The sequence below is a fragment of the Pocillopora verrucosa genome, chromosome 2, assembly GCF_036669915.1.
Source record: "Pocillopora verrucosa isolate sample1 chromosome 2, ASM3666991v2, whole genome shotgun sequence".
Classification (NCBI taxonomy): Eukaryota; Metazoa; Cnidaria; class Anthozoa; order Scleractinia; family Pocilloporidae; genus Pocillopora; species Pocillopora verrucosa.
The window spans coordinates 4,514,639-4,540,104 of NC_089313.1; the positions used below are offsets into that span (position 1 = coordinate 4,514,639).

Sequence of the window (25,466 nt, forward strand, 5' to 3'; positions counted from 1 at the left end):
TACTAAATTCTCTGAACTAAAATTGTAAGAATTGTATGGTTGACAGTAAGGAAAATTACAAGTTTGATCTGGGTGTTCAGAAGGGTTAATACACAACCATTAGTCAAACCACCATCCCAGCAAGAAAACAGTTCATACTGTACCTTCAACTCATTGAGCATGGACACAACAAGAAAGCACAAGACAGAGTTATCTTCAGGCTTCATGTACGTTGCAACCTTGCAAAGTTTCACGCACACCACTGCTGCACTTTCTGTCAGGTGTTTGGTACTATTTAAGGCCTTCTTCAGATGATCAAGAAACTCTTTCTAATGACACCACAAAATAAAAACAAAACAAAACAAAACAAAATGGTCATGGCCAATTCAAACTGATGGTAAGAGATCCAGCTGGTATGAGTGTTAGACAGGTAAAATTGTACACAAAAGAAGGAGAAACATGGCTGCAAAAGCTTTGTATTAAATTCAGCAAGGATATTGAAACCCTTTCAAGATGAGATGCTATCCCTCCACTGTTTATACCCAGCATTTTTATAGGTTTCCAGTTTTTTTAGTTCATTGGGTGGAGAGAGGTATAACTGCAATTTCAAAGTAACTAATAAAAGTACCTTGCTGTTGCAACAAAGTAATAACCCAAGCCAGGTCTAGATGATAAAATTTTTTTCACAGTCAGGGAATCATGTGAACTACATTTATATAATGACAACACCAACTCAACATTTTGTATGCAGGAAGCTGAAGTTGCAAGAAGTGACAACTGTAACAGGGTGCTTCACAAGTCATGGTTATATAAAGTCTTTTAATCCTTCACACCTAACATCAGTGTGTACAATGTATACTATCCACACTGTTCTCTAGACATTTCCTATGATGCTAACAAGGAGAATTTACTAAAAACCAAGATTTTCCTAATGCAGTGATCATTTCCTTTATTCTTGGGACCTTAATTTCGATTCAGGGGTGATATTCTAAAGAGAAATTTGATGCTTGTTACTCTTACAGGTTAAAGGGCTAAAGTGTGTCTTTCGAGAATCGGAGAGTAATGGAACCTACCTTATTAGCTTTGCTGACATCAAATACTTTTTCACTTGTGGCTATTTGTTCCAGCATGTCCTGTTAAAAGAAAACTTTGCCATCATTATCTGCATGAAGGGCAAATGCTATCATTTAAAAGACTGTATTTCAACTACAATGACTGGCAAAAGTCTTAGCATGCTTTACTACTCTTTGAATTTTTTCTATAACTTTCAAGAAAATACTGCATCTACAGCTTGGAAGTAGAGCATTTTAAATTAAATGGGAAACCTTTGCAATTTTTTTTGTGTGTGTGTGTGTGGCTCTGGAAAGGATGATGCACAAACCAGATATTTGTTGAAAATAACTGTTACTAACAGTAAGAAACAATTATATTTACAGTACGGTGGTAAAGTCTTACTGGGCATAAAATAAGCAGCATAATTTGGAGGGGCCACACCGCAGCTTTTCTCTTTGAACTCTCTGCAAAATTATCTACCATGTCAAACAGCTTCTCTGCATACTCTGCAACAAATTAAAAAATATATTTATCAATTCTTTGGTCAATCTTCTTACCAATCATTTACTTACAGCTTTTAATTACTGGTGGTACACACTACTATTTTGTTTATTCACATATGCCACATTTTGCAGCACAGCAAATGGTAACCCTGATTCACACCTTGTGCAGATCATTTGTATAGTTTTGCATACTACAAATATTTGCCTCAAGTTTGAGAGTGCGAAATTTGATTGCCCATGCAGGCAATATAAAAAGATGTCAGAAAACCTTGAGATAGTAGTTAAAAAAGAATAGAATTATGAACAAGAAGTTTGAATGCAACCAAAAAAGGGAAAGAGAATTCATAGACACAAATCATAGGTACAATCATTTCCCTCAATGGGCAAATATGAATAACACTTTTCACATTCCTTTTTCAGTAAGAAGTTTTCTAACATAAATGAAATTCACCTGAAAGTTCTGGTGATGGTTCTCTCTGTAGCTGTGCAAATTCATCTGGACTGTTCTCAACCCAATTCCATATTGCCTAGAAAAAGAAATTTAACCATCTCAATTAAGGCATTAAGAAAAATTCTAATCTCATTTAAATGTCTTTCCTCCATAATAGAAATACACCTACCTTTTCCAATCCAGAGACTAAAGCTAGCTGACCAATCTTCTTCAAGGATCTGAATACCTGATTGCTTTCTGAAAAGGCAAATTAGACCAAGAACAAGTTGGCAGATTTACAACAGTGACACAGACAAAACTCTCTAAAGATCATGTTTTCAAATACATGTACATTTAAGTCATATCAAAAATTGTACCTTGCAACAGAATTTTAAGAGAAGACACATTCACATGTAAATGTCGAATCAATTCCAGTTCACCAGTATCAGAATTATCTTCAGTGTTGGCAAGCACATGGAGTCTATAGGAAACAACATATACATATACTTCAAGATAAATTCCAATATTGTACAGAAAATGTATCAAACAGTGTACTAAGATATGCACACATTCTGACATGTTCTTGGCAATGAGTTATCAAAAAGCAGTTTCTTTCTGACATAAATGAAGCCTTTTGTCTCTTCACCACCGTGACAGAACACAAAAGGCATCATAACATGTCAATAAGACTACAATGCAAAAAGTTACAACTTTTAGCTAACTCTCTGTCCAGCATTGTACAGTTTAAGGAATGCAATACAAAGCAATGATCACTGTGCATTATTGAACAGGTGTGGGATCACATGGCAGGATATGCAAAAAGTCATTTTATTGCACTTTTACAAAATGAGACAAAGACGACATCTGTGGAATACTAAAAGCTATTTTGAACAAAAAGATTACAAAATGACACAATATTGTTAAATAGATTCATGAAACTCCACTATAATTTCCTTAGTTTTGAACATCAAAGAAATTGTTGTGACTCTGTTGTTGCCACAATGGCAGTATACCATTTTTTTTCCTGTGACCAAAAATTTGCTGTCATTACATTATGAAGCATATATACACAGCTTCAAGCATAACCAAGCATATAAGTAACAAGAAATAATTTCACTAGATTCACTTATTTGTATTAATTTTACCTGATTGCAATGCGATTAAAGAGGGCAGAGAAGTGGTGCACACTGATGTGGGAGAGTACTTTACCAGCTAGAATTTTCTGTTCAGCTTCCAGAGGGAATCCATAAGACTGTGTTATGAACTAAAACAAAAAAAAACAAACAAAATACAGAATATTGACAGTTAAAAAAGTATATCATGACTGATGGGAATATGGAAGGAGCAGTATGGAAAACATACAAATTGATGCCTGGGTGTAAAGAGTTAATTATGAATCAAACAAATTTACCGCACATATTGCTGGAAGTAGACGCTTATTCAAAATTTCATCAGGAAGTGCTGCACATCTTTCTGGATTCTGAAAAAACAATAACAATTTTTACGAATGAAACCTCATTTGCACTAACAATTAGAGGGATTAGCCCCTTAACACCACAACAGATATTTCAACAATTTTATTATTCAGCAGCACTTTATCAGTCAAGAGTACTTATACTTTAGACATAATTTTTTACTAATAGTATCATTATTGTTATTCATTAAAAGTAAAAAATTACATTTAGTATGGACACTTCAGTGCACTTAGTATCATATTTGCCTTCTTTTTTCAAAACTGAGTTGACAACTTAAATTGGCCACCATAAAGAGTTTCAAAGCTGAAGTTTTGAGTGTTAAACACTTTGTCAAAGCCTTTGCTCTGATAAAGAGCTGATGCTGGAAACGGTGGCCAATTTACATGATCAACTCAGTTGATAATACTAAATTACCCTGTTATACTCTCCCACCAATGCAGTAGCACAGTTTCTTAAGAAATTTACCCCCTTTACTCATTTACCTTCTCAAAACACTGAGACATGGTATCCATGGTAATGCTATTGGATTGTGATGCAAGTGTCATCTTCTCTGTCGATAGGGAGCACTAAAAATCAAAACAAAATTATACTGCTGAAAATTTTTTTTGTGGTGATTACAAAATACACAATGCAGCCAGCTCCAAAATGCGTGCCAACAAGTTGAAACTGTATAATAATCACTTATTCAATGGAATATCAAAAGGGACCCTGGATTACTTTAGTTTTGCTCTACTTTGCTCTGTGATTGGTCCCAAATTTTTAACCAATCAAATGCAAAACTTAAATCAATCCCAACTTCTTCACTAATGTTTTATTGCACTTCAAGCAAATTACCTGTTTGAACTTTAAGTCCCCATTTGTTCATGATGATGTTAACCTTTGTTCTGATTAACCCTTTAACTCTGGTGAGTGACCAAGACAAAATTTCCCCTTACTATATCTATACAATATCATGCAGACAAGTAATGAGAATAAAGAAAAATATCAATCATGGGATTACTAATTGATCCAATACCAAATTCTCCAAACTAACATAATGAGAATCATTTGGCAAACAGTTTGGAGAATTATAATGAGATCTTGGGTGTTAAAGGGTTAACAGTTTTGACTACTTTGGTTTTGGTTTTGGTTTTGCAACAATCAATTGAAAACTGCTCTAAAGTAACTGCAACCAAAGAGAGAAAACTGAGTCTCACCAACTTAGATGGTTCTTTAATAAAGCCAGCAAGTTCTGCCACCACCATACTAAAGTTGTGTTCACTAAGGCTAATAATGCAGTTCTTGATATGCTCTGTACTTTCATGATTTTTCTGAGAACGTGTTGATTCAAATGGAAGCTGTAATATAAAAAGATTGCAGTATCAGCAAGAAAATCAAAGTAAGTGAACCTCTCTTAAAACCAAATTTAACAATAACTTGAGAACACCAATTTTGTTACCTTTACCAAATAATTAATTTTATAATTATATTAAACAGATATTTAGAGAGGTATGGGATTATTCAGAAATCTTTCCCTACTCTTTTTCTTAAGTATCCAAGCTCAGCCATGGAAAGTTTGCCCATAAAATCTCCATCTGAATGGTTTGTGCAAAAGTTAATAAAAGTAAGTTGACCGGAGATTAACTCTTACACTTCCAGGAGTAAGCAAAAATAAACTTCATCTCACAATGACCATACATTTGCAAGCCGATAGGTAAGGAGAGGTGAGGAAAATATCAACTACATCAAATATCTTTGATTTCATATCAAATTCTCTGATCTTAAATTATAACAAATGTATAGCAAACATTTTAGAGAATCGATATCTCAATCTTAGGAGAGAAAAGGTTTTAGTTTAGAAAGCTGAGGTTGATTTGATCATGATGCGTGGGTACATAAATTGACAGGTGAATTGGTAAACAGACACCCACTTAATAGAAACGCTCCTGAATCAACTGTAAAAACATACAGATTGTAATTGTGGTATTACTTTTGATTACAAATAAACCTGGCTATTATTGTTAGAAAAGAAATCATACTACGTGTAGTTGTAACATCATGTTATCATCAAAACGACAATTTGCAATATAATTTCTGCAAACCACAAAATACCATCTCGCTGTCAACTATGTCGCATGACGCAATGCCGCATAGTAAGTCATTCTCCTCAATAAATTATTTCGTGAATCATTTATAAGTAAAGAAAGAGAATCAGTCAAGCATGCAAAGGTGAGATATAACGAACTGGTTCCAAATAAATTATACGCAGAGAGAATATTCAAGCGAGCATTCACAGACAATTATCCGATAAGTTAACAGTATTCCCTCGTCTTTTATCTAGATTATTTTAACGATAGGAGAAAAGGAAAGTTGAACCTCAGTGTGTGTTAAAATTCCATCGCCCTGGAAATAATGCAATCAAGTGAGCAATATACGGTGCGTGTAATTCCAGAGCGGATAATGAGTAATCTTATACGTATTGTTGGCATCAATGGAATACACGACACTTCATGAATGAAAACACTTCGATTTTCAAGATTTACATGCTCTAAAGGTGATCATGTCAAGAAATAAAGTTCAGAAATCTATATTTCTACCAAGTAATATTAACACAATAGAGATCCAAGCTTGCTTTGAACATAAACTTTCAAACAACCGTTACGAGTCGGACACCTAATCTCACCTGAGCTCTAAATCGGCGCAACACAAGTTTGACCCACTCATCCGACTTATTTTCCCGCTGCATGGTTTATAATTATGTTAAGGATTTTACCAGTGACCACAATTATCTTCCACATCGTTTACGATCGTCCTGAACTGCGGAGTATGTTAACTGCTGTCTTGAGCTAGGAGGTCCAAGCAGCGGAAATACGTTTGACTAAGTCTTTCCAAATATGGGCATGGGCGCGTTGCGGCGCCAAGAACGACAACTTCCGGGAAGATATTTACTTTGTAAAGTTTCGCAATATCGGACTACAAAATGATCGAGAAAAAATTATATACCCCTAGAAAAAGTGTTGTAGGATGAAACTAATCTCTTTAGGCACGTCAATCCCAATTTTTTTTTTTTTCAAAAAAGTCGATTGCTAAATGAAGAGGAAGCCGAAATTTTTTATTTCATTGAAAGTATTTCATGCATGGCTACTTATTAATTATTCGTGATTTTAATTGTTCGAAACGTGCACACTTATTTTAACCACCGCAAAATGTCAGTAGTTGACTCCACTTAAGAGTCACTTTTTTTTAAGAGTCACTTGCCCTTCTGAGTTACGGTCAATGAATAGGGCAGAAACCAAGAAAATATCGTCAGTTTCGCAATCAGAGTAATCCACTTCTCAACACCTCCTTCTCTATCAGCAGCTAGCTCCTTCCTTGTTCTTCTATCACTTTGCTCACGCTTCGTTGATATGAGCGCCAGGGAGCGGAAATGAGCTCGGAAAGAGTGGGTATTATTGCTTCTCTAAACATTTTATGAATAATTAAAAATTTGTAAGATTTTATAAAAAAATAAAAAATGTGTTATCCAAGTGTCAATTACAACATATAAAAGCAATATAGAGCTGGACTCGAGTAAATCTCCACTAAATCAATATATAAAAATGCTCATTTAGTTTGTGCGGGTCCCTTGTCGCTGAAATACCCAACCTAAGTACCATTAGACTACGAGCAGTCCCTACGTTTCGCTTAAGTCCGTCGTGCCCGAAAACTCAGTGGAAAAAAATGATGTTAGTGCACTCCGCAGAAGTCTACTTTTCGTGTGCCTCAGCCCCTAGAGTTCTGCGCGGCGTGCTAACATCACTCTTTTTTTTCAGAGGGATTGTTCGTGGTCTAAGGTGCCATAAGTTATTTCCATACACCTGTCAGCAACTTCTCCACCATGTTTTTCCCAAAGAGGAGCCCATCCGCAAGGTGGAAATTTGTCCGCTGCGTCATATTTGTCTAGGAGTGCGCGCTCAGGAAAGTCAAAAGCACGTCATGACTTCGCGTCACAAAGGAACGCAAAAACGCAAACAGTTTCACAATTGGTGAGAATCAAATCGCGCCACGATGGGAAACTTACAGTCGATGATTTGCGTAAATCGCAAGAACCTTGGAGTCGAGAAAACAATCAAAGAGGAGATAGAAGAGACACCGGTGGTTGAGATCCATCTCAACTGCCCTTCAAATACGGGCTCATCCCATTCTCAGCGGGAGCTAAGGAAGGACATTGACACCGCAGAGGCGGTAGAGTCATGCAGCGTTGAAACCATCGAAATTAAGTCTTACTCCTGCACTGATGATGAATGGTCATCAGATTCATTATCAAGTCAATCAGAAGACGAGTGTGATACGACAAGTGATGCACACGAGCATCAAGAGGAATCCTGCACCATGGAGGTCCGCGGGAAGAAATGTTTTCCCAGACACATGGAAATAACTGGATTGGGCCAAGAAACCGATTATATGGATTCTTATACAATCGCACCGGTTGAAAGTCACACAAACTGGAGAAATGAGAGATATTCAGTGCAAGGTAAAAATTCTAATGATGGATACAGTTTCATGGCAAGAGAGTATCTGGCATCATCAGCACCTAGAAGAGCTCGTCAAATTTCATTTCCCGCTCCCCGCCCCTCGCAGTGGCAATGGATGTATTCCAAGATACTCAAACCAAGGGAGCAGCTTGCCAATGAAAGCTTAAAGATAAAGCAACTGAGGAAGGAATATGTGCATCGAGAAGACGGGGCAGGCGCTAGAAGTGGACGGCCAATGGAGAAGATAAGGAAAACGGTGAGACCAAATGCGACCGAAGATTCCAACAGCGGTCCAAGCGGCCGTGGAAGCTTGAGCCCGCGGTCATCCTCTGCCGATTCTGTCACTCACAAAACTTCATCAACAGAAAGAAATGACCACACGACCGGGAGATCTCGCAAGTTTTTTCGAAGGAGAAGTAACAAAGTCGCTCCAGTCTAAGGAGATGACAAAGACTGTATGCTCTGGGGCCATGCAGTTGAGAGTTATAGGAGGTGTAAGAGCGGAAGCAATCGAAAAACAGGCGCAGAATATTCGGATCTCGCATTACACTCAAAACACAGTTTCTCGACACTTAGTTACTCACTGTACCGTAAGACAAATAAAGCGCTTGATGAATTTTCTAATGCGGTGGTTTTATTATGTATTCAATATTGTGCAAAACATACGATTCAAAACGTTATGCGTTTAAAAGTAAAATGGAAAAGCTTGGGTAGCCTTCACACGAAAGATCTTGCGCAGCCTAAAATGCAAATGAATTCGGAAACTTTCTTTCAGGGAAACTCAATGATTTGTTCAGGTTTATTTCAGGGGCTAAAAGAGGATCAAGAAAAAAAGCTGTGGGGTATCTTCCTTATTAGGCTATTCCAGTTACGAAAATCCCCAGACTTAAACATACGCACGAAATACATGCACCGTCTTGTGACAAACAATTGCGCCAAATACAGGCATCATTGTTACCAAAACATCATTACCTAATGCTAAAATGCGCGATCGGAAGATTCCAAAAGATTAGAAAGGCCTTCTGAGGGAATTCGATATTTCAGCTCGATATGCGAGTCTCTAGACTCCACGAAATTACTCATCTTATACAGAGCTACTTTTAATTGCGACGAAAGCAATCTGAGCTCGAGATTGCATTGGTTTCACTTTTCTTTGCTCCGTGATTGGTCTACAACACTCTATAAAACCCTCTTATCCATCAGATACAATCAATCACAACGGTCACGTGATGTGGGAAGCTTGCTAGTTCTCTCTTTGAGTTCTTGTCGTTTCTTTGCAACTCTATCCCTTTTTTTCCTTATAAGTGTTATGACAACGAGCAGAAGTACCCTCTTTAAGCCCTTTTGATTCCCGAGTGTCTAACAATGAATTTTTCCATTCAGCATGGCTACCGAATCAGAGGAAAAGAATAAGAAAAAAGGAAACGATCTCAAACTAGAGGTCTAGATTGATATCTATACAGAGTAGTATGGAGAATATGCACTCTGATGTTAGGGCGTAAAGAGTTAACCATCAGCCACAAGGTATGAAGTCCCAACACAACCCAAGCGAAAAAACGCAGAGTATGAGCAGTCCCTCCTTTTCGGCGAAGTCCTATGCTTTAGTAAAAAAAAAAAAAAAAAAAACGGTGAAAAAAGTTAATGTAAGCTCGCCACGCGGAACTCTTAGGGTGAGGGGTGAGGGGTGAGGGGTGAGGCGCCTCACGTGCGCCCTTCCTCTTCTTATTATTAATTCCTTCCTTTTTATTTTGACTCCGGGACGGATCTCGCCGAAAAGCAGCGACTGCTCGTAGTCTAGAAAGCAAAAGAAATAGGCAGTGCAAAACTTTGTTACACTGACTATGATCAAAAATGTTATTTAAAATCGTAAACTCTGTAATTCCAGAGTTATGACAGTCACCAGAGCTAAGGTAATGATGGGTAAATTTTGGAACTTGATAACTCGTCCAAGTCAGTTCAAAGTTTGTCAAAAGTATGTCCTCATTATTAAACCGTGGCAAATTCATTATCTTAACATTTGTCCAAAATGAGCAAACCTATCTAAGTGAAACGTTCTCTTTTCGATCTTCCGTAGTTTTTAACGGTTTGGACCAAATCTTCAAGATCGTCTCGTTTACTTCACCACAAAAGATTCTTACCGCAAGTTTTGATAGATCGTTCGCTCTCACAAGTACGGAGAAATGAACAATTATTTTCGTTTTCAACATGTAATACGTCTTTGAGGCGTCACCGTGTTCATTTGCCCATTGCAGGATGTTCACATCAGTGGCTTGGCATCAAGTTTTGCCTGAGTTTTTCCGGCTTCTTTTTCCTCATTTTTCTCGCTTCTGTCCAGTTTCCCTGCATTGTATAAGCAATTCCAAGAACTGTCAAAGTGCGCACAACTTCTGGATGTTCATCGCCGTGAATATTTTTTTGTCCATTCAGAGCCATGTCTAAGAACCGCCGTGCTTGCGTCGTTTCGCCTAAACGAAAGGTATGCATGCCCCAAATCAGTGAGTGTGCTGGCCACGTCGCTTGTGAACCGGCGCGTTTCAACTTCGTCCGGGCTGATGGGTGCTGTGACTGCATGAAAGAGAAGGCTCGCTCAATATAATCGCGACTTCGTTCCTTGAAGCCTAATCCTCCATAGGTAGCGCCAAGGGCTGATAGGGTACGTGCGTATTCAAGAGGCTGTTTGTATTCCCCGAATTTCCTTCGCTGCGACTCGTAAATTTGAATCGCTCTCTCAAGAAGCTCTCTACACCGCTGTGCGTCCGTCCAGAGAACTGCACACATCTGCCAAACGCGTCAAAGTAGACGCGACCTCCAGGCTAGATTCGCCATACAGTTGTGTTTCAATAGCCAGGACATCCTCTAAAAGTCTCCTACTAGACTCTAAATTGCCAAAGGAAGTGTCAATGGCGGCTACGGCTGAAATGGCATGGGCACGACTTTTGGGTCCCAGGCTCTTGGAAGTGCCAGCGGCTAAAATGTGGTCGAGGTGCGGCTTGAGGAGTCTAGCGAGAGTACGTGTTTGATTGTCTTGGCCGCAGACGGAGGCCACTCCATTGATAGTTTTCAAAATACGCGCCGTGTGCTGCTGACAGTGACGGACTGCATCACCAATCTTTATCTTCCTGAATTGTTCTGTGATCTCTGACTCACTCTCCTGCAACAAACCACTGACATCGGGCCCGGAGCGATGGGCAAGGAGCTCGCTATCAGGCAAATTTTTCATGCATATTTACAGCTTCCTCTTGCGAGACCTCACCCAGGGAATTGCGATATTCTTGCAATGATCTTTGAGCGTCAAAACTCCACAGCCGACGAAACCAAGAGCTTTTGTTGTGTTTCTCCTCCGCCTGCACCAGATACTCAGATTCAAGCTGCTCCATTGTCCGGGACAAGAAAAGTTGCTGGAACACTGAGTGCACCAAAGGACTAATTACTACTGTCTCCACCCCTGGTAAGAAATAAATAAGATAATTGGTCGTATAATGAACTGAGAGAAGCAACACTCAAATAAGATCCTCATTTTTTTACCTGTCTCCTTAGAGGTTATCAATTTCAAAGCAATTTTTACATATGATCACTCCTAAGTGTGAAAAAGTTGGGAGCTCTCTTGGTCACATATATATATATATATATATATATATATATATATATATATATGTATATATATGTATATGTATATGTATATGTATATGTATATGTATATGTATATGTATATCACCAGTGCATAAGACAGAGTGTTCTTTCTTATTTTAAGCAATCCCTTTCCATGTTGAATCTTTTAGAGATCCAGGCAACATCAGGCCATAATAAGAGGTACTACAGATGGTAATTTTATTGCTTACTGCCTGAAAAGGAGAACACTAAAGTTATGTAAAGGAAACTGATATTTTACCGCAGAAAGGTGAGATCTGTCGCTTTCAACTTTAAATCAGCAACAACAACAAAAACAGTTTTCTTACCCATGGGCTCCATTCTTCTAACAGAAACTAATGGACAAGCTTTTAACATCTCCACATTTCCATCCAACATTTGTGGCATATCGGGCCAGTACAGGGTTAAGCATGGCTTTGATAGCATCAATGTTATCTTTTAACTGCTGTTCTAAAGTTCTCCAAGTTCTTGGCCAGTTTCTTGGATTGATAGGAACATCTCTTCTACCTCTTTGTTTCTGAGCTATTCCCTTGTTCAGCCTCAGTGGGTTTTTGGCTTGGCAGAGCAGGTCCACTGCCTTCCACAGGGGGTAGATTAAAATCTGGTGCCCTCAGATGTAGAGCAATGAGGCTCACTGGTATTGGCCAATTAGGTGTACAGGTTGCCAGAAAATCAAAAGCATGAAGAAGATGGAAGTTTTCTTGCACAAGGCTTTTTGTTTCCATGCTAACCATGACATATGTGGGGCTTAATGCCATCTCCCCATTAGCCTTTGTGAAGTTGCTGAAGCTCTGATTTAAACTCACTTAAAAAGTCTAAACTGGAATAGTTGGGATTTTTCAGCACTTTTGATTGCATGTAATGACCAGCACATGTGAGAGCCAGAGGAATCCCCTTTAGAATTGTTACAATGTCTTTTGCAGCAGTCATCTTGTTTCCTTCCAATCCACTCAACTTTGAAAGAAGTTCTATCCCATCATCCATAGGCAATCTAAAAGAAAGAAAATGAATAAAACAAAATGATCACATTGTCATACTTATTAATGAAATAATGCCAGTTTTGATTCAGTAGCAAACATTGACAAAAGTAGAGTCAGATTTGTTTGGGACTAAAATAGCATGCAGACTTACAATTTTACGAAAACCCCTAGTTTTTGGAATTTTAAGTGCTACTGCTTTAGAGAGTTGCTCATTACCAAAACATATTCAAAAAATGTGTGCAAATAACACTCTAGATTGACCCTAAGAGCTGATTGATAGTTCTCCCCTCTCTTGTAGAGTAAGTAATGAGAATTTGGAGTTAGGTCAAGATACTAACTTCTACCTGATAAGTATGGTTATTCTCATTATCTGTTTGCTGGACCATGTATAGATATCATGGAGATAATTTGTATGTTAATCACCTTTGGAAGTCTAAGTGTTAAAATGATTTTTTTCCCATGGTATGTGAAAAGTCATGCAAATGCTCTTACCCTTCATCAATACTGTAAGTATTGTTAATCACTGCATCACTGTTGACATGGCCATCTCTTGTGAGGAGAACTGTTCCATTACCCAATTTTTTGATGAATTTGCAGAAAACCAGCGGTACATAGCTTCGTTATCTTTAACATTTTCCAAAATTAGAATCCAGCCTTGGCTGTTTTTAAGTTTTTCCCTAACAGCATCAACAAGGTAGTCTAACTGCTCTTCCTGGGACAGACTGGAGAAATTAACCCTTCACCTGCCTTTGATGTCCAATCACTCTCAAAACAAACAACAGAAATTGCAAACCTTTTCACATCAAAAGGAGGCTTTCTACCGATGAACCATTTAAATTCCCAAAGAAGAGATTGCCTGGAAGAAAGGTGTACCTTTCTTGTTCCTCTCTTGAGAGTTTTCTCGGCAAATTCCCGAGCAAGTTCTGTTTTTCCAGACCCGGGACAGCCAACAATATGGAGAACAGTTAAAGATTCCCTTCCCTTCAACTGACTATGAAGGGAAAAAAGCGCGGAGAGATCTCGTTCACGGGAAAGTACGAAATGACTGGGTGTTGTATGGCAAATGCTTTACTAGCAATCGTTTCTTTTCGTGATTCCTGTAAACGTAGTAATAAACAGAGCCAGAGATTCCCAGTGAGCCAAGAACCCAGTATTTCAGGGTTGGATTTTCTCTCCAGGATTTTGGTTCTTCGTCGCTTTCTTTGGAATCTTCCTTTCTTTCTGCTTCATACAACGTAGTAGACGGGCGAAGTGGTTGTTTCCTTAAGAAAATTCGTTGCAGGTTTACATGAGTCCTTCGTGTCCCAGAGTAACCAGTTACTGCGCGCAAAACAGCGCGTCATTTGCAAGCTCAAAGGACGTGAATACATCCTAAAAATATCATTCGATTGACTTGAATGCTACCCGTGGGGAGGTTTCTCACAATTTTCTACGATTGTAACCAAACAGTTCCTTCAACCGGAACTATAGAAGAAACACCCACACAACAATTTTGACTTACAGGCAGCCGCCATATTAGTATCGCACGTGTCCGGTTCCCACTTACCCCACTCCCCTTACAATCTTTGCCTCTCATATCTTAGTACGACCACACTGGTTTTAAAAACTGGTTTAACGGTGTTCCCACAAATTATACACACATCCTTCTTTTTCAGTTTTAAAAATTAAGGAAAATTGCATGCATTAAATAATCGATGAAGACTGAAGAGTACAAGAAGGTCTAGAGGCCGTCCGCGGCGACATACCCACCCGCCCCACGCCTCAATACCTACGGCTACCCTTGCCCCAGTCATCTTAAGCTCCTCTTCTGAGGAAAGATAGGTTCCCTTTGGTAAGAAAACATGAAAAGGAAGATTATAATTGACTCTGAGGCTGGTATTGATGATGCCCAAGCTATCATGATAGCGCTATCTCAAGAGGTTGACGTCTTAGCCATCACTTGTACATGTGGCAACGTGACTGTTGATCAAGTTACCAAGAACGTGCTAAAGGTCCTTGAGGCCTGCGAGCGAACCGACATACCATTGTACCAAGGGGCGTACAGATCTTTACTAGTATGGTTACGTCCGATTCTTACCAAATTCCCTGGTTTATTTTAATGTCATCGAACGAGGGTAACAGTGTAATTCAAGGAAAGAAAGAATACCGTGACAGACACTGCAACTACGAGGAGCTGCAATTAGAGAAGAGGTCACTCAAAACTCAAGGGGTACGGTTTTCCGATTTTCACTTAAACCAAAAGAAAAAATCAACCTTATGGCATAATACGATCAGCTATGTTCAGTTTGATAAATATTAAGGCATTTTCGTGGAAATCCGTTGAAACTCGTAGAATAATGAGACTCTGAGCTTTACAGTTTTTACGGAGAAATGCAAATCTCCATTCAACCTGGGATCTCAAAGTGCAAGCCCTTCCCAACAGTGTGGTGGCTCATTATTTTACGAGATTGCAACAGTAAAGGAATTTTTAAGGACAGTTTGCATAAGTACTTCAGCTACGTAATTAATGAATTGAGGGGCTCTTTGTGTTAATATGCAACTTCACTCGCTTGTTCCCATTCATCCAGATTCAGTGTCTACAAACAATTAATTAAACATGACTTATGTGTTTCCAACGTTTAGGAATCGCCTATGAGCAACCATTATACCATGGATTTGATGGCCTTGGAGATGCCACTGATATTACAGACCCAGATACAAGTCTTCTTCAACAACCACATGCTGCTCAGGCCTTAGTCCAACTTGTGAATGAGAACCCAGGCGAAATTGTCATCATTGCTCTTGGCCCTTTGACCAACATTGCTTTGGCTTCTAACTTTGATGCAGAATTTACAAAAAAGGTCAAAGAGGTATTTATACTAGGAGGATGCATTCATGGCAAAGGAAATCATTGGGTTTCAGCAGAATTCAACTTGGTGCTGACCCTGAAGCAGCCTACATTCTCCTTAATCAGTTTAAATGTCCAATTTCCCTTGTATCATGGGAGACCTGTTTAGAGCACCCTTTGGATTGGGAGTTTTTTGAGCAATATGTGGGAGCTGGTACCAAACGAGCAGAATTCATGAGGAAGATTTCAACCACGATTAAAGACTCTGAAGAGATCGAATGAATGGTGAATTATATATCTGCTGCCCCCATCCTTTTAGGTGGCATTGTGTGCAGCGGATCTACACCTACAATGTTTGGTCAAGAAGAAACCTCACGTTCAGTGCTACCAGTGGCACTCAGGTAGGGACTCTTTGCCGACACGACGGACAACGCCATTGGTTTTGATTGTCCACTTGTTCCCCTCGTCACAATGCACCCACACCAGTTTACTGCACTATTACTAGTCTCGAAACGGATTAATTACAAGGATGGATTTAGAACTCGTTAAGGAACTAATGCTGAGCTCTGGTAGAATAACAGATCCAAGATTGATGCTCACAGTGCCTTAACACTGTGCTAACCCACAATGCAGTCATAATTTTTGAGGATTCAAGAATGCTGGGCAGTTAGGTTTTTCTGCTATTCAATAGCCCAGAGAGCTTATCAGAGCAAGTTTCAATACTTTTGTTAAAGATAATGCAGCATGCTCTGCTTCTCTGCAATATAAAACAATTATAACATAATTTTTTTTAATCACTTAACTTTGTACTCTTTCAATATTTTACTTAAATAATCATTCATGTATTCCAGGATGGTGTCTAGAGATGCTTGATCTTAGAGATGGGAAGGAACTTGCATCATAAACATACTAATACAAGCCATAGTCATATATTTAATTAAAGGTATCTTTAGAAACAAACATGTTAGCCATGTTTTAACCATAATTTTGGTTCATTTCAAGCAGCCATCCATTTGAGACCTGCTGGCTAATTACTTTTAAAAGGTACTAGACTCTGAATCAGAAAGGCCATGTTCAAACCCTAGCCTGCCATTGTTTTGAGTTTTTAAGTAAGATACTCTAATAATTTAACAGTGCCACTCTCCACCCAGGTGTTCAACTGTCAAGGATAACGGTAAAATCATTGATTCCAAAGAAACTTTTTAATGGAATGACATCCAGCCAAGGGGAGGAGAGGGAGGGGTAGGGGAGGGGGGGCAAGGTGGAGTTTCCATACCTTGAATTGTTTGTACTGAAAACTGGATAGCATTAGCAGTATGAGCCTTTTGACTCGATAGCTTCCTTTACCTTACAAAATAGACACTAGTAAAAGACTATATAAATAAAAGGTTCATCCACATAGTTTCTAATTCTTTAGTCCAGTTACAAGATCATTTTCCAATATATTGCTTGGATTTACTGGTAGCATATATTTCACATCATTTTACACTTGGAAGTAAGCTTAGATTGCGGGGCTCTTTGTTCAAATTCTTCTAGTGCTTGTAAATAGGACAGAGGAGGCCATCTATGTTGAATCACATGTTTTCTGTTATCCCCTTGAAGAAGCTCAAACTCTTCAGTGGATTCAAAGACTGAGAAATTGGTTGAAATGAAATGAAGACACCAGTCAGCCAACTGTTTAGCATTGTACGCCTGGCAAATAATTATGAATAATTTCTGTTAGTTAATGTGTAAATACCAATGTTCTACATAGATAAGTTATGAGAATTTGGTATTATATCTGGGTCAAGTAAATTGTTGGTTCTTGCCATCCTCCAAAAAACATTTTCTTAATAATTCAAAATTCTCTGCATGAAGAACCACTCTCATATATATGCCATAGCTAAATTCTACTTCTTTTACTTGAATCATCTAGTAAATTAAAATTCATTAACCATAGGGGCAACAAAACTATTAATTTCTGCCATTGTATTCTCCTGAACAAACTTGGGTCATACCTGTGATGTGAGAAGGAGGTTTATGACATCTTTAGTGCCATCAGACCCTTTTCTGTATCAAAGAATCAACTTTCTTGGTTGTGACAATGTGTGAGTTGTACACAAGTCTTGGAAGACAGAATCTGTCTGCTAAAACCATTATTTCCACTGAATCTCCCTCTCTATTGGGGCGTGGTCAGTGTAGAGGTACTCCAGCAGTGCCAAAAACTTTGCAGGGTTGTGTCTTTGATCTCAATCTTTGAGGAATAAATATAGGATGTGAGAATACAATCTGTTATAAACCTACTTATTGTATCTCTCCCTAAGTATATGTGCTATAATTTGTCATTTTAGCAGGCTGTATTTCACTGTCTGACTTACTCAACTGAAAAGTTTTTCTTCCATTTAAATCTTCTCCCCTCCATTTGAACCCAGGGACATAATATCTTATTTTGACCCTTTAACCCCTAAGAGTGACTGGCATCTAATTTCTCCTTACTATATCACCCCAGAATCAAACATTAAGGTCAAGAGAATAAAGGAATTGATCACCAACTAAAGAGGCTCTTAATTGTTAAACAAATTCTCCTTGTCACCACCTTAGGACATGTTTAGAGAACAGGATGGAGAATATATATATTGATGTTAGGGTGTATAGGGTTAACCTAGTTTTCTCAGTCTGTACTGTAGGTTAGGGAACATCTTTTTTTCTGCTCAAATAACTGTAAACCTGGAACCAACAAGCTACTAAAACATATGCTTACCTCTGTATCCAAGTCACTCTCTTTAAAGGCCCCACCCAACATGGCTGCCATGACCTCTGACCTTGATTTTAATATCAACTTGTGTCCATAAACAATGGTGCCCTCAACACAGAACTTGACATCAGCTAAAAATGGCTTGTTCAGAAACAAATTTTTAGCTGTTTGTCCCGTGTTGTCATTCAGCCATGTGCCAATACTTGGATTAAGGAAAGAATCTCCTGACAGAATGTTTGTACAGGTATCTATCAACCATGTCAACTGAAATTTCTTGGCAGCATCTTGAATTTCTGTGATAAAATTTTTGTCTTTATCATCTGTTACACTAGGCGATCCAGTGTAAAGGAAGGACAACACCTCAGTGAAAATGCCTTTAGTAATGCTCTCATGCAACCTTATTACAGTTCTACCTTTGCCCTGGCATTTCCCTTCGATATGAGGAAGATTTGGGCAGTTCCTTTCTCCGTCACAAATCCATGAAACATCTTCAAGGATGTACTGGAAAGATTCATGGTTTGCAGACATTTCTCCCAGTAAAACATTCTTGAAGATGGAGGAGGCTGCAACAAGAACAGTTCTATGAGCTTCAAGGGACTCACCATCAGAGAATACAAATCTGACATCTGCACTCATTGTGTCAGACAACATAGAATCCCATTCACTGGCAAATGTTGAGCTGAGTACCTCCACATGGGGAGCAAAACCTGCAAAAAGAAAATAGCAACCATGTAATATTCTCACTGTTAAAAACAGCCATTAACCATGAAAAATAAGTAGCATTAATAAAGATGAATATTTATAACATATTTACAACTCAAATACAAAATCAAAGAATTGTTTAGTGTGTCACCAACTACTACAGAGGATATAACTTTTAATACCTGCTGGTGGCAGTTGAGGGGGAAAAATTTCCTGATCCTGAGCTGACATGGAATTTTTGTTTTTCCTTTTAAAGAAGCCCAAAACTCTTGCAGTTGATCTTTTTCTCTGGGTATGAAAACTAACAGCCATTTCTGCAGCTTTATTCAGAGCTTCCTGCACTCCAGTGTTTGTTAGGGAGCTACACTCTGCATATGACACACCAAGAGTTTCAGCAAGAGCCATTCCTTCTCTTGTAGACACAGTGGACCTGTCATCTGCATTACTGTTGACAAGAAAGATATTGAACATTAGTGAAAAGGATTTTCTTTCATCTGCAAAATATGTGAATTCTCAGTTCTCCAGATTCACTCAGCAATAGCCTGAAAGCAGACCCTCACTTTCATATTAGCCCTTTGGCACAAGTTTTTCTTTCCCTGCAGGAAAGTATAAGACCGTACACATCACAAGCTGACGAGGGGCTTCAAGGGTTAAGCAATATCAATTATAAGTGCCAGACCCCTAGAAAACCTCACCCAACTTGCCTCTCCCAGCAGGCAGAGAAACATGCTTCACCTCGTTAAGAGGACCAAATACCATGCTCTGCCTGGAAGCCCATCTCTACACTTACAAGGGAGCATACCCCCTATACCAACTCCCCCCCCCCTCCATACTACTGACACGTAAGGTCGAACAGGAAGTGAACAGGTGTAACTAACTCCCCTACATGTAACTACGCACTACAGCATAGGAGCACCCACAAACCTATCCGCCAGGTGTTATTTTGATAAAGAGTTCCTGTGAAAGGTAGACTAAAATCGTGCGTTGTTGAGGAAAAGGCTTAACACACCTGCTGTTTCGAAGATCCGTCTTCGTTGCCATCAGGAGGATTGGAGTCTCGGGTACATAGTAGCGCGCTTCGTGAATCCATTTCTCGCTCACGTTTTCAAATGAACTTCGATTTACAACATCAAAACACACAACAAATACGTCAGTTCCAGGATAAGCGAGAAACCTCAGACGATCGTAGTCTTCTTGCCCTGCTGTATCCCAAAGAGAAATCGAGTAAGGAGAACTGTTTACTACGAGATCTACGCTGTAGTTATCAAAAACTGTAGGAACATAGTCACTTGGAAAATGACTAGTTGTAGCGCAAATTAGAAAGGACGACTTTCCTACTCCGCCATCTCCTATAGCCATAAGTTTTAAATTCTGCATATTTCAGCGACTTCCTTGCAGTCCTAGACTGTAGCGAAAGTAGGATCCTCCGTAACTGTCAAAACTTTTCGCCGTGCAGCTTTATATAGTGAACAGACTTAAAACAACTGGAGAGATAAAAATAGCTGACCAATGAACGCAATGATCTGAGTTGATGACGTACTGGTCTTAATCGGTTCACGTCCTTTTTGCGTAACGAACCGAAAGTTTTATTCTTCGTGCATTTCTACAACAGATTGATTTCTTTTCCACCCCTCTCTCGAGTAATTTAAATGACTTTCAATTTGTCAAGACTGCTCTTTTTTTTTAATAATATTAAAGTTATAAATAGTATTTTTTTAAGAACATAGAGCAAATCATAAAAATATGCTGATCGAAACATCTTGCCTCCAATTGTGTCAGATACGAACATGCTCAATTTACTGCGAGTTCAGAATGTTTTGGGTAGAGAACGAAAAGTACAAAGGGAGAATGTACTTTACATTAAAAAATCTGTCTAGTTCCAATTTTTGTGCATTAGATAAAATTTTCGGACAACAGATACAGTCATCCAAATTTTGAATTATTTATAAACATTAAACAACAACAATTTTTTTGACAAATTTACTAAATATACACTACCTAGCACATAAGGAAACAGCTGTGCTTTAACAGATCATCTAGAAATCGATTTTTCAATTTTTATTAGATCTACTGGTAATTCAATTCAAAGAAGACAAAATCATGAAAAAGGATACAACTGAAGCATAACATTTGAAACAGGATAAAGATAAAACTAGTGTGACAAATGATGACTGCATAAAAACAGAAAAAAATCTTACATGAGTAGAAATACAAGTACACAAATCAGCTATTTCTGGAAGTCCTGCTTCCAAGATCTACTGAGAAAAAGCACAACTAAAGTAGTCTAAGACATTAAAAATATCATGATAATTTAATTCTTTATGTTCAAAGACTTTATTAGTACTGAATCAAGATCATTTTAATCAAGACTCAATGAGCATATTGAAATAGTCTAAGGCAATGAAAGGTAATAATAAAATTGTAATGAACCTTCAATTGTTTTACTGAGTGAAAATATAAAGCTATCTAGGCTACTAAGAAAACAATAATGAAATCTTCCTATTTTGTCAAGTGACTATACAGGAGCAAATCCAATACAACTATGTTTTCAAATTATGCTTAAATGAAGCAATGCAGGTTTTGAACCATTTTGCTATTAACCCTTTTACTCCCAGAAGTGATCAACATGAAACTTCTCCCTATAATATCCTTACATCATCCAACAAACAGGTAATGAGAATATTCAAACTTACCAAGTAGAAGTTGTTATCTTGATCTAACACCAAATTCTGGTAACTATTTTACAATAAATGTGTAGCAGAAAGAGGGGAGAATTAACAATCACATCTTGGGAGTTACAGGGTTAAATCATACCAAAAGCATACTGGTATAATAAAAAATCTTGGAATATCTCTCACATGATACTTAGTGGCACTATACTTATAGTTTACTCCAAAATTCTACTTTCAAAACTTCTAGCAAGAATACCTAAATGTAAATGCTAAACCAGTAACATTAAAGTGCATATTCTCAAAACTGTTCTGATACATTTCCTACTGTACTGAGTAGAAGAATTTGTTGAAAAAATCAAGAGCCTTAGATGGTGATCATTTCCTTTACTCTCATGAACTTAATTATTTCTTAACCCTCCCATGTGACCAAGAGAGAATTTCTCCTTACAATATCAATACAATATCAACCAGATAAGTTATGAGAATAAAGAAAAATATCAATTTGGGGATAATCAGTTTATCCAATACTAAATTCTCTGAACTAACATCATAAGAATTGTATGGTTGACAGTAGGGAGAATTACAAATGTGATCTGGGAGTTAAAGGGTTAATTCATTATTTGCACTAAAAGGAGAAATAAGATAATAGCCCCTTCTAAGGGATCTAAGGGTTAATCCAGGTTAGGCTAGCTAAAAAAATTGTCTTTGGAGATGAAATTTGTTCGTTTGTCTCACGATAGAGTCACTTTTGATGTAGATCACAACATTTCAACTGCGACACTGCTAGTCTTCATCAGGCGATGAGGTCAATTGTTTACGCATTGCTATTTGTGGCACATTTGTATGCTGTTATTGGTGCATTTCGATCCTCATTATTATTACGGTTGTTAGGAGGTGTTCCCTCATAGTAAATTTTGAAAGAAGAATTTTGGAGCAAATTATAAGTATAGAGAACGTTATGAGGTTCTATGAGGGAACACCATCTAATAACTGGAATACTAATGAGAATCGAAATGCACCAATAGCAGCATACCAACATGCTACAAATATCGACATGTAAACAATCGATCTCATCACCTGATGAAGACTAGCAGTATTGCAGTCGAAATGTTACAATCTACATCAAAAGTGACTCTATTGTGAGACAAATGAACATAGTTCATCTCCATTCTTACACCACAATGAACAATAGGCAAATATTTTATTACAAAAATGTCTTTGTTTCTTACTCCTCTTTTTTTATGTATATTTATTTCAAGGAGTCCATCATCAAGACTTTAAAGGCTTCCAAATCAACTTCTTGAATTAACTTAATATTATGTTCTTTTCCAAGATGGGCTCTCCAATCCACAACCATTTGACCACGAGTCAAGTGCCCATGTAGCTCTGTTGTGGCATACACACTTGTTGCCTCAGTTACAATCTCTGGTTTTACAGCTACTGACATGGCCAGAGGATCACAGCTTGTGTAACCTTGTCCAAACCCTTTCTTATTTTTCTTGTAGAATGAGGCTGAGACATTAGTAACCTTTTTCATGAAAACAGATTTTTTTGTCTCTTGTCCAATATATGAGTCGTAAAATTCCCAAGGTAATGCATGGTTCAGGCAAAATTCCCATGTCACCAAGGAGACTGGACAGGTGAGCTTATTCAACACTATGTAAGCAGCTTCCACGTCAAAATGAAAATTGAATTCAGCACTCACATGCGAGTTACCTTTGGCTTCAAAGTTCCCTCCCATGATCACCACATCTTTTAGCTTAGAGGAAATGCCTGGATCAAGTTGACATGCAAGAGCAATATTGGTTAATGGTCCCAGAGGAACCAAGGTGATTTCTCTGGGATGTTCATTGACAATTCTAATCAGGGCATTTACAGCATGTTCAGTCTTCAGTAATGACATGTCTGGGTTAGGAATGTCTTTAACATCTCCCATGCCATCCTTGCCATGAAAATCGGTGGAAAGATCCCCATGATCCTCTATAGAAAAAAAAGAAAATGTCATCATCCATAAGTTAAAATTCCCAAGCTTCATTATTTCTATATAACAATAGGTAGCAATCATATCGTGTAACTGACCTTCACAGAATTTAAACTATCCCCCTCCCCCTTACAGGGAAGAGCAAGAAGAGCAGGGGAGAGGATACTCAAATATATTTTTGGCTGAAATTGAAGTCAGAGAAACTCATTCTAGAAATTAATCAATTTTCAGTACCCCATTCACCAATAAGCATCAACTCATCTTCTATTTTACAACCATTTTTTAACAAATTCTTTTATAATTAAATATTCTTGTAAGGGGAAGGTCATTGCCAGTGCGCTATCAAGGCATGTCATGGATAATCCTCAACCTATTTGCAAGATGCATGAACTACAACAAGTTCTGGGAAATATCACTTAAAAAACATGGCAGTTCCTTCTTGCTAGTGAGTTCCAAATTCAAGACCCAGATGGGCAGCACAAACTGGTATACATGTATTTAAGAGAGAAATTCCCATTCCAAAGGCTTTCTCCCTCTCACTCAGAGTATTTCTCTCCTATATGACTGGGGCATTGGGGTCTGATTAGAACTAAAAACCGCATTCAATTCTTGCCGCCTTTCCCCTCTTCATAAAAAATGCAACACAATTCACAATTGCTTCTTGACGTCCTTGAGCTTCTTCCATTGCCGGCACATGAGGCACATTGGAAGCCATAGTTCGCAAACTGTTCAACCTAAGTGCTCAACATTGCTAGGTCAAAATCTCAGGAATTATTTGAGACGTGACCCCTACGGATACCTACTACGATATTTCACCTACAAGAAGTTATTTTGGTGACATTTGGATTGCCACGCATTCCTCTCAATAACTTTTACCTTTTGCTGCTATTCAAGAACAGTGGAGGTGCATAACTGCTGCTCAAGAAGAGGGGAGAAACACTCGACTACCTCTCGTGTTTCTCCCTACACTTCTTTCGTGCCCTAGCCGCTTCCTAAGTGCTATACAATAGAACAAAGCACAGATAGGGCTTGTCTCTCTGTAAGATATAAATTTTCTTTGATTAATTAATTTCGGCCGAATAAAGTTCGGCGTTTGAATCAATTCAGCCAGCCAGGATTAACTAATCTACGTCTGCCTATCGTTGAATTCGATTCGGTGCGGCTGAAGCACGGCGTCTGAACCGGGCCTTACTTACTCATGGGATCAAGCGATTGGAAGGGTAGTGTCACGTACCGTAACTCGACCCCTAGTCAATGAATTGCATAAAGTTCCTCACCTAGCAATGAACCAGTGGCTCCTTTAAAGACGGGAATATCTCTTCGATCGCACAACTCCAGAACTTTAAGCACATTCACACATACATTTTCAATAGTTGCATTGCCAGCGACACATGTGATCGCAACCACCTCAACATCAGGAGCAGATAAAGCAATCAGGATAGCTTGGGCGTCATCGATGCCGGCATCACAGTCAATAATCATCTTTCGCTTCGCCATTATGTAATTTCCACCTCTAGAACTGGCCTGTCTGGGCTGTAAATGGACAAATTCTGCACAATTTACAAGAGCTTTGGAGACGAGTAAGTCAACAACGTGCGTATAGAGGTTTCCTGGTCAAGGAAAGAACTCACTTGTAAACTGAGCCTGGGAACTAGCCAAGAACGATCCTGCGCGCGGCTGCTAAAGGTCACGAAGTTTGGAGAAAGTGACTTCCAGGGACAGAAGTGATTATCATGTAATTTTACCAATAACTTCAGGAAATTACAACTTACAAATTTCCGGAAAAAAGCTCATATCACATTTTGCAACCAAGCCATGATGACATAACCATAAAGAAAGTTAGTTCCTTAGCGCAAGTGCCTGATGATGAAAGATGACGTTACAGTAATCTGACGAATAATGGACAGACGTTTCCGGGACACGCATAAACCTATTTTCCGGATTGACGAGTTTTCGTTTTCGTGAAAGAGAAAGAATATAACATTCTTT

The 25,466-nt window shown here is 38.4% G+C and overlaps 4 protein-coding genes and 1 pseudogene across 4 annotated transcripts in view; 1 reads left to right on the forward strand and 4 right to left on the reverse strand.

The window, feature by feature from the left end:
* Positions 1-6,264, reverse strand: part of LOC131792672 (neurofibromin) — a 43,664-nt gene extending 37,400 nt beyond the window's left edge. The window contains exons 1-11 of the mRNA XM_059110081.2: positions 6,103-6,264; positions 4,637-4,777; positions 3,923-4,006; positions 3,377-3,445; positions 3,111-3,229; positions 2,343-2,446; positions 2,156-2,223; positions 1,987-2,062; positions 1,435-1,538; positions 1,053-1,112; positions 144-308 (exon numbers count right to left, since the gene is read on the reverse strand). Of these exons, the coding sequence (XP_058966064.2) occupies positions 144-308; positions 1,053-1,112; positions 1,435-1,538; positions 1,987-2,062; positions 2,156-2,223; positions 2,343-2,446; positions 3,111-3,229; positions 3,377-3,445; positions 3,923-4,006; positions 4,637-4,777; positions 6,103-6,165 (1,053 nt within the window). The 5' untranslated portion in view covers positions 6,166-6,264. The remainder of the gene's footprint in view (positions 1-143; positions 309-1,052; positions 1,113-1,434; positions 1,539-1,986; positions 2,063-2,155; positions 2,224-2,342; positions 2,447-3,110; positions 3,230-3,376; positions 3,446-3,922; positions 4,007-4,636; positions 4,778-6,102) is intronic.
* A 3,281-nt stretch (positions 6,265-9,545) lies between these two features.
* Positions 9,546-14,067, reverse strand: LOC131792711 (uncharacterized; annotated as a pseudogene).
* A 335-nt stretch (positions 14,068-14,402) lies between these two features.
* Positions 14,403-16,292, forward strand: LOC131792692 (uncharacterized). The gene is made up of 4 exons (XM_066162339.1): positions 14,403-14,649; positions 15,184-15,410; positions 15,708-15,789; positions 16,240-16,292. The coding sequence occupies exons 1-4, from the start codon at positions 14,403-14,405 to the stop codon at positions 16,290-16,292; spliced, it is 609 nt and encodes a 202-aa protein (XP_066018436.1).
* On the reverse strand, positions 16,089-20,269 carry LOC131792691 (rho-related protein racA-like). Its single transcript, XM_059110102.2, is given in 8 exon segments — positions 16,089-17,080; positions 17,386-17,428; positions 17,430-17,547; positions 17,550-17,594; positions 17,597-17,621; positions 18,129-18,829; positions 19,007-19,269; positions 19,834-20,269. Coding segments are annotated over 8 exon segments (1,782 nt in total). The 5' UTR covers positions 20,202-20,269; the 3' UTR covers positions 16,089-16,861.
* A 598-nt stretch (positions 20,270-20,867) lies between these two features.
* LOC131792709 (nucleoside hydrolase) lies at positions 20,868-25,122 on the reverse strand. Its single transcript, XM_059110125.2, has 2 exons — positions 24,755-25,122; positions 20,868-23,476 (listed from the first exon to the last, which is right to left on the reverse strand). The coding sequence occupies exons 1-2, from the start codon at positions 24,972-24,974 to the stop codon at positions 22,746-22,748; spliced, it is 951 nt and encodes a 316-aa protein (XP_058966108.2). The 5' UTR covers positions 24,975-25,122; the 3' UTR covers positions 20,868-22,745.
* Positions 25,123-25,466: the final 344 nt, after the last annotated feature.

Coding starts and splice junctions, on each gene's coding strand:
- LOC131792709 (XM_059110125.2), bottom strand. CDS start 24,974: ATGGCGAAGCGAAAGATGATTATTGACTGTGATGCCGGCATCGATGAC. Junction 23,477..24,754: donor AGCCACTGGTTCATTGCTAG/GTGAGGAACTTT, acceptor TTTTTTCTATAG/AGGATCATGGGGATCTTTCC.
- LOC131792692 (XM_066162339.1), top strand. CDS start 14,403: ATGAAAAGGAAGATTATAATTGACTCTGAGGCTGGTATTGATGATGCC. Junction 14,650..15,183: donor GATTCTTACCAAATTCCCTG/GTTTATTTTAAT, acceptor TCCAACGTTTAG/GAATCGCCTATGAGCAACCA. Junction 15,411..15,707: donor TTACAAAAAAGGTCAAAGAG/GTATTTATACTA, acceptor CCATCCTTTTAG/GTGGCATTGTGTGCAGCGGA.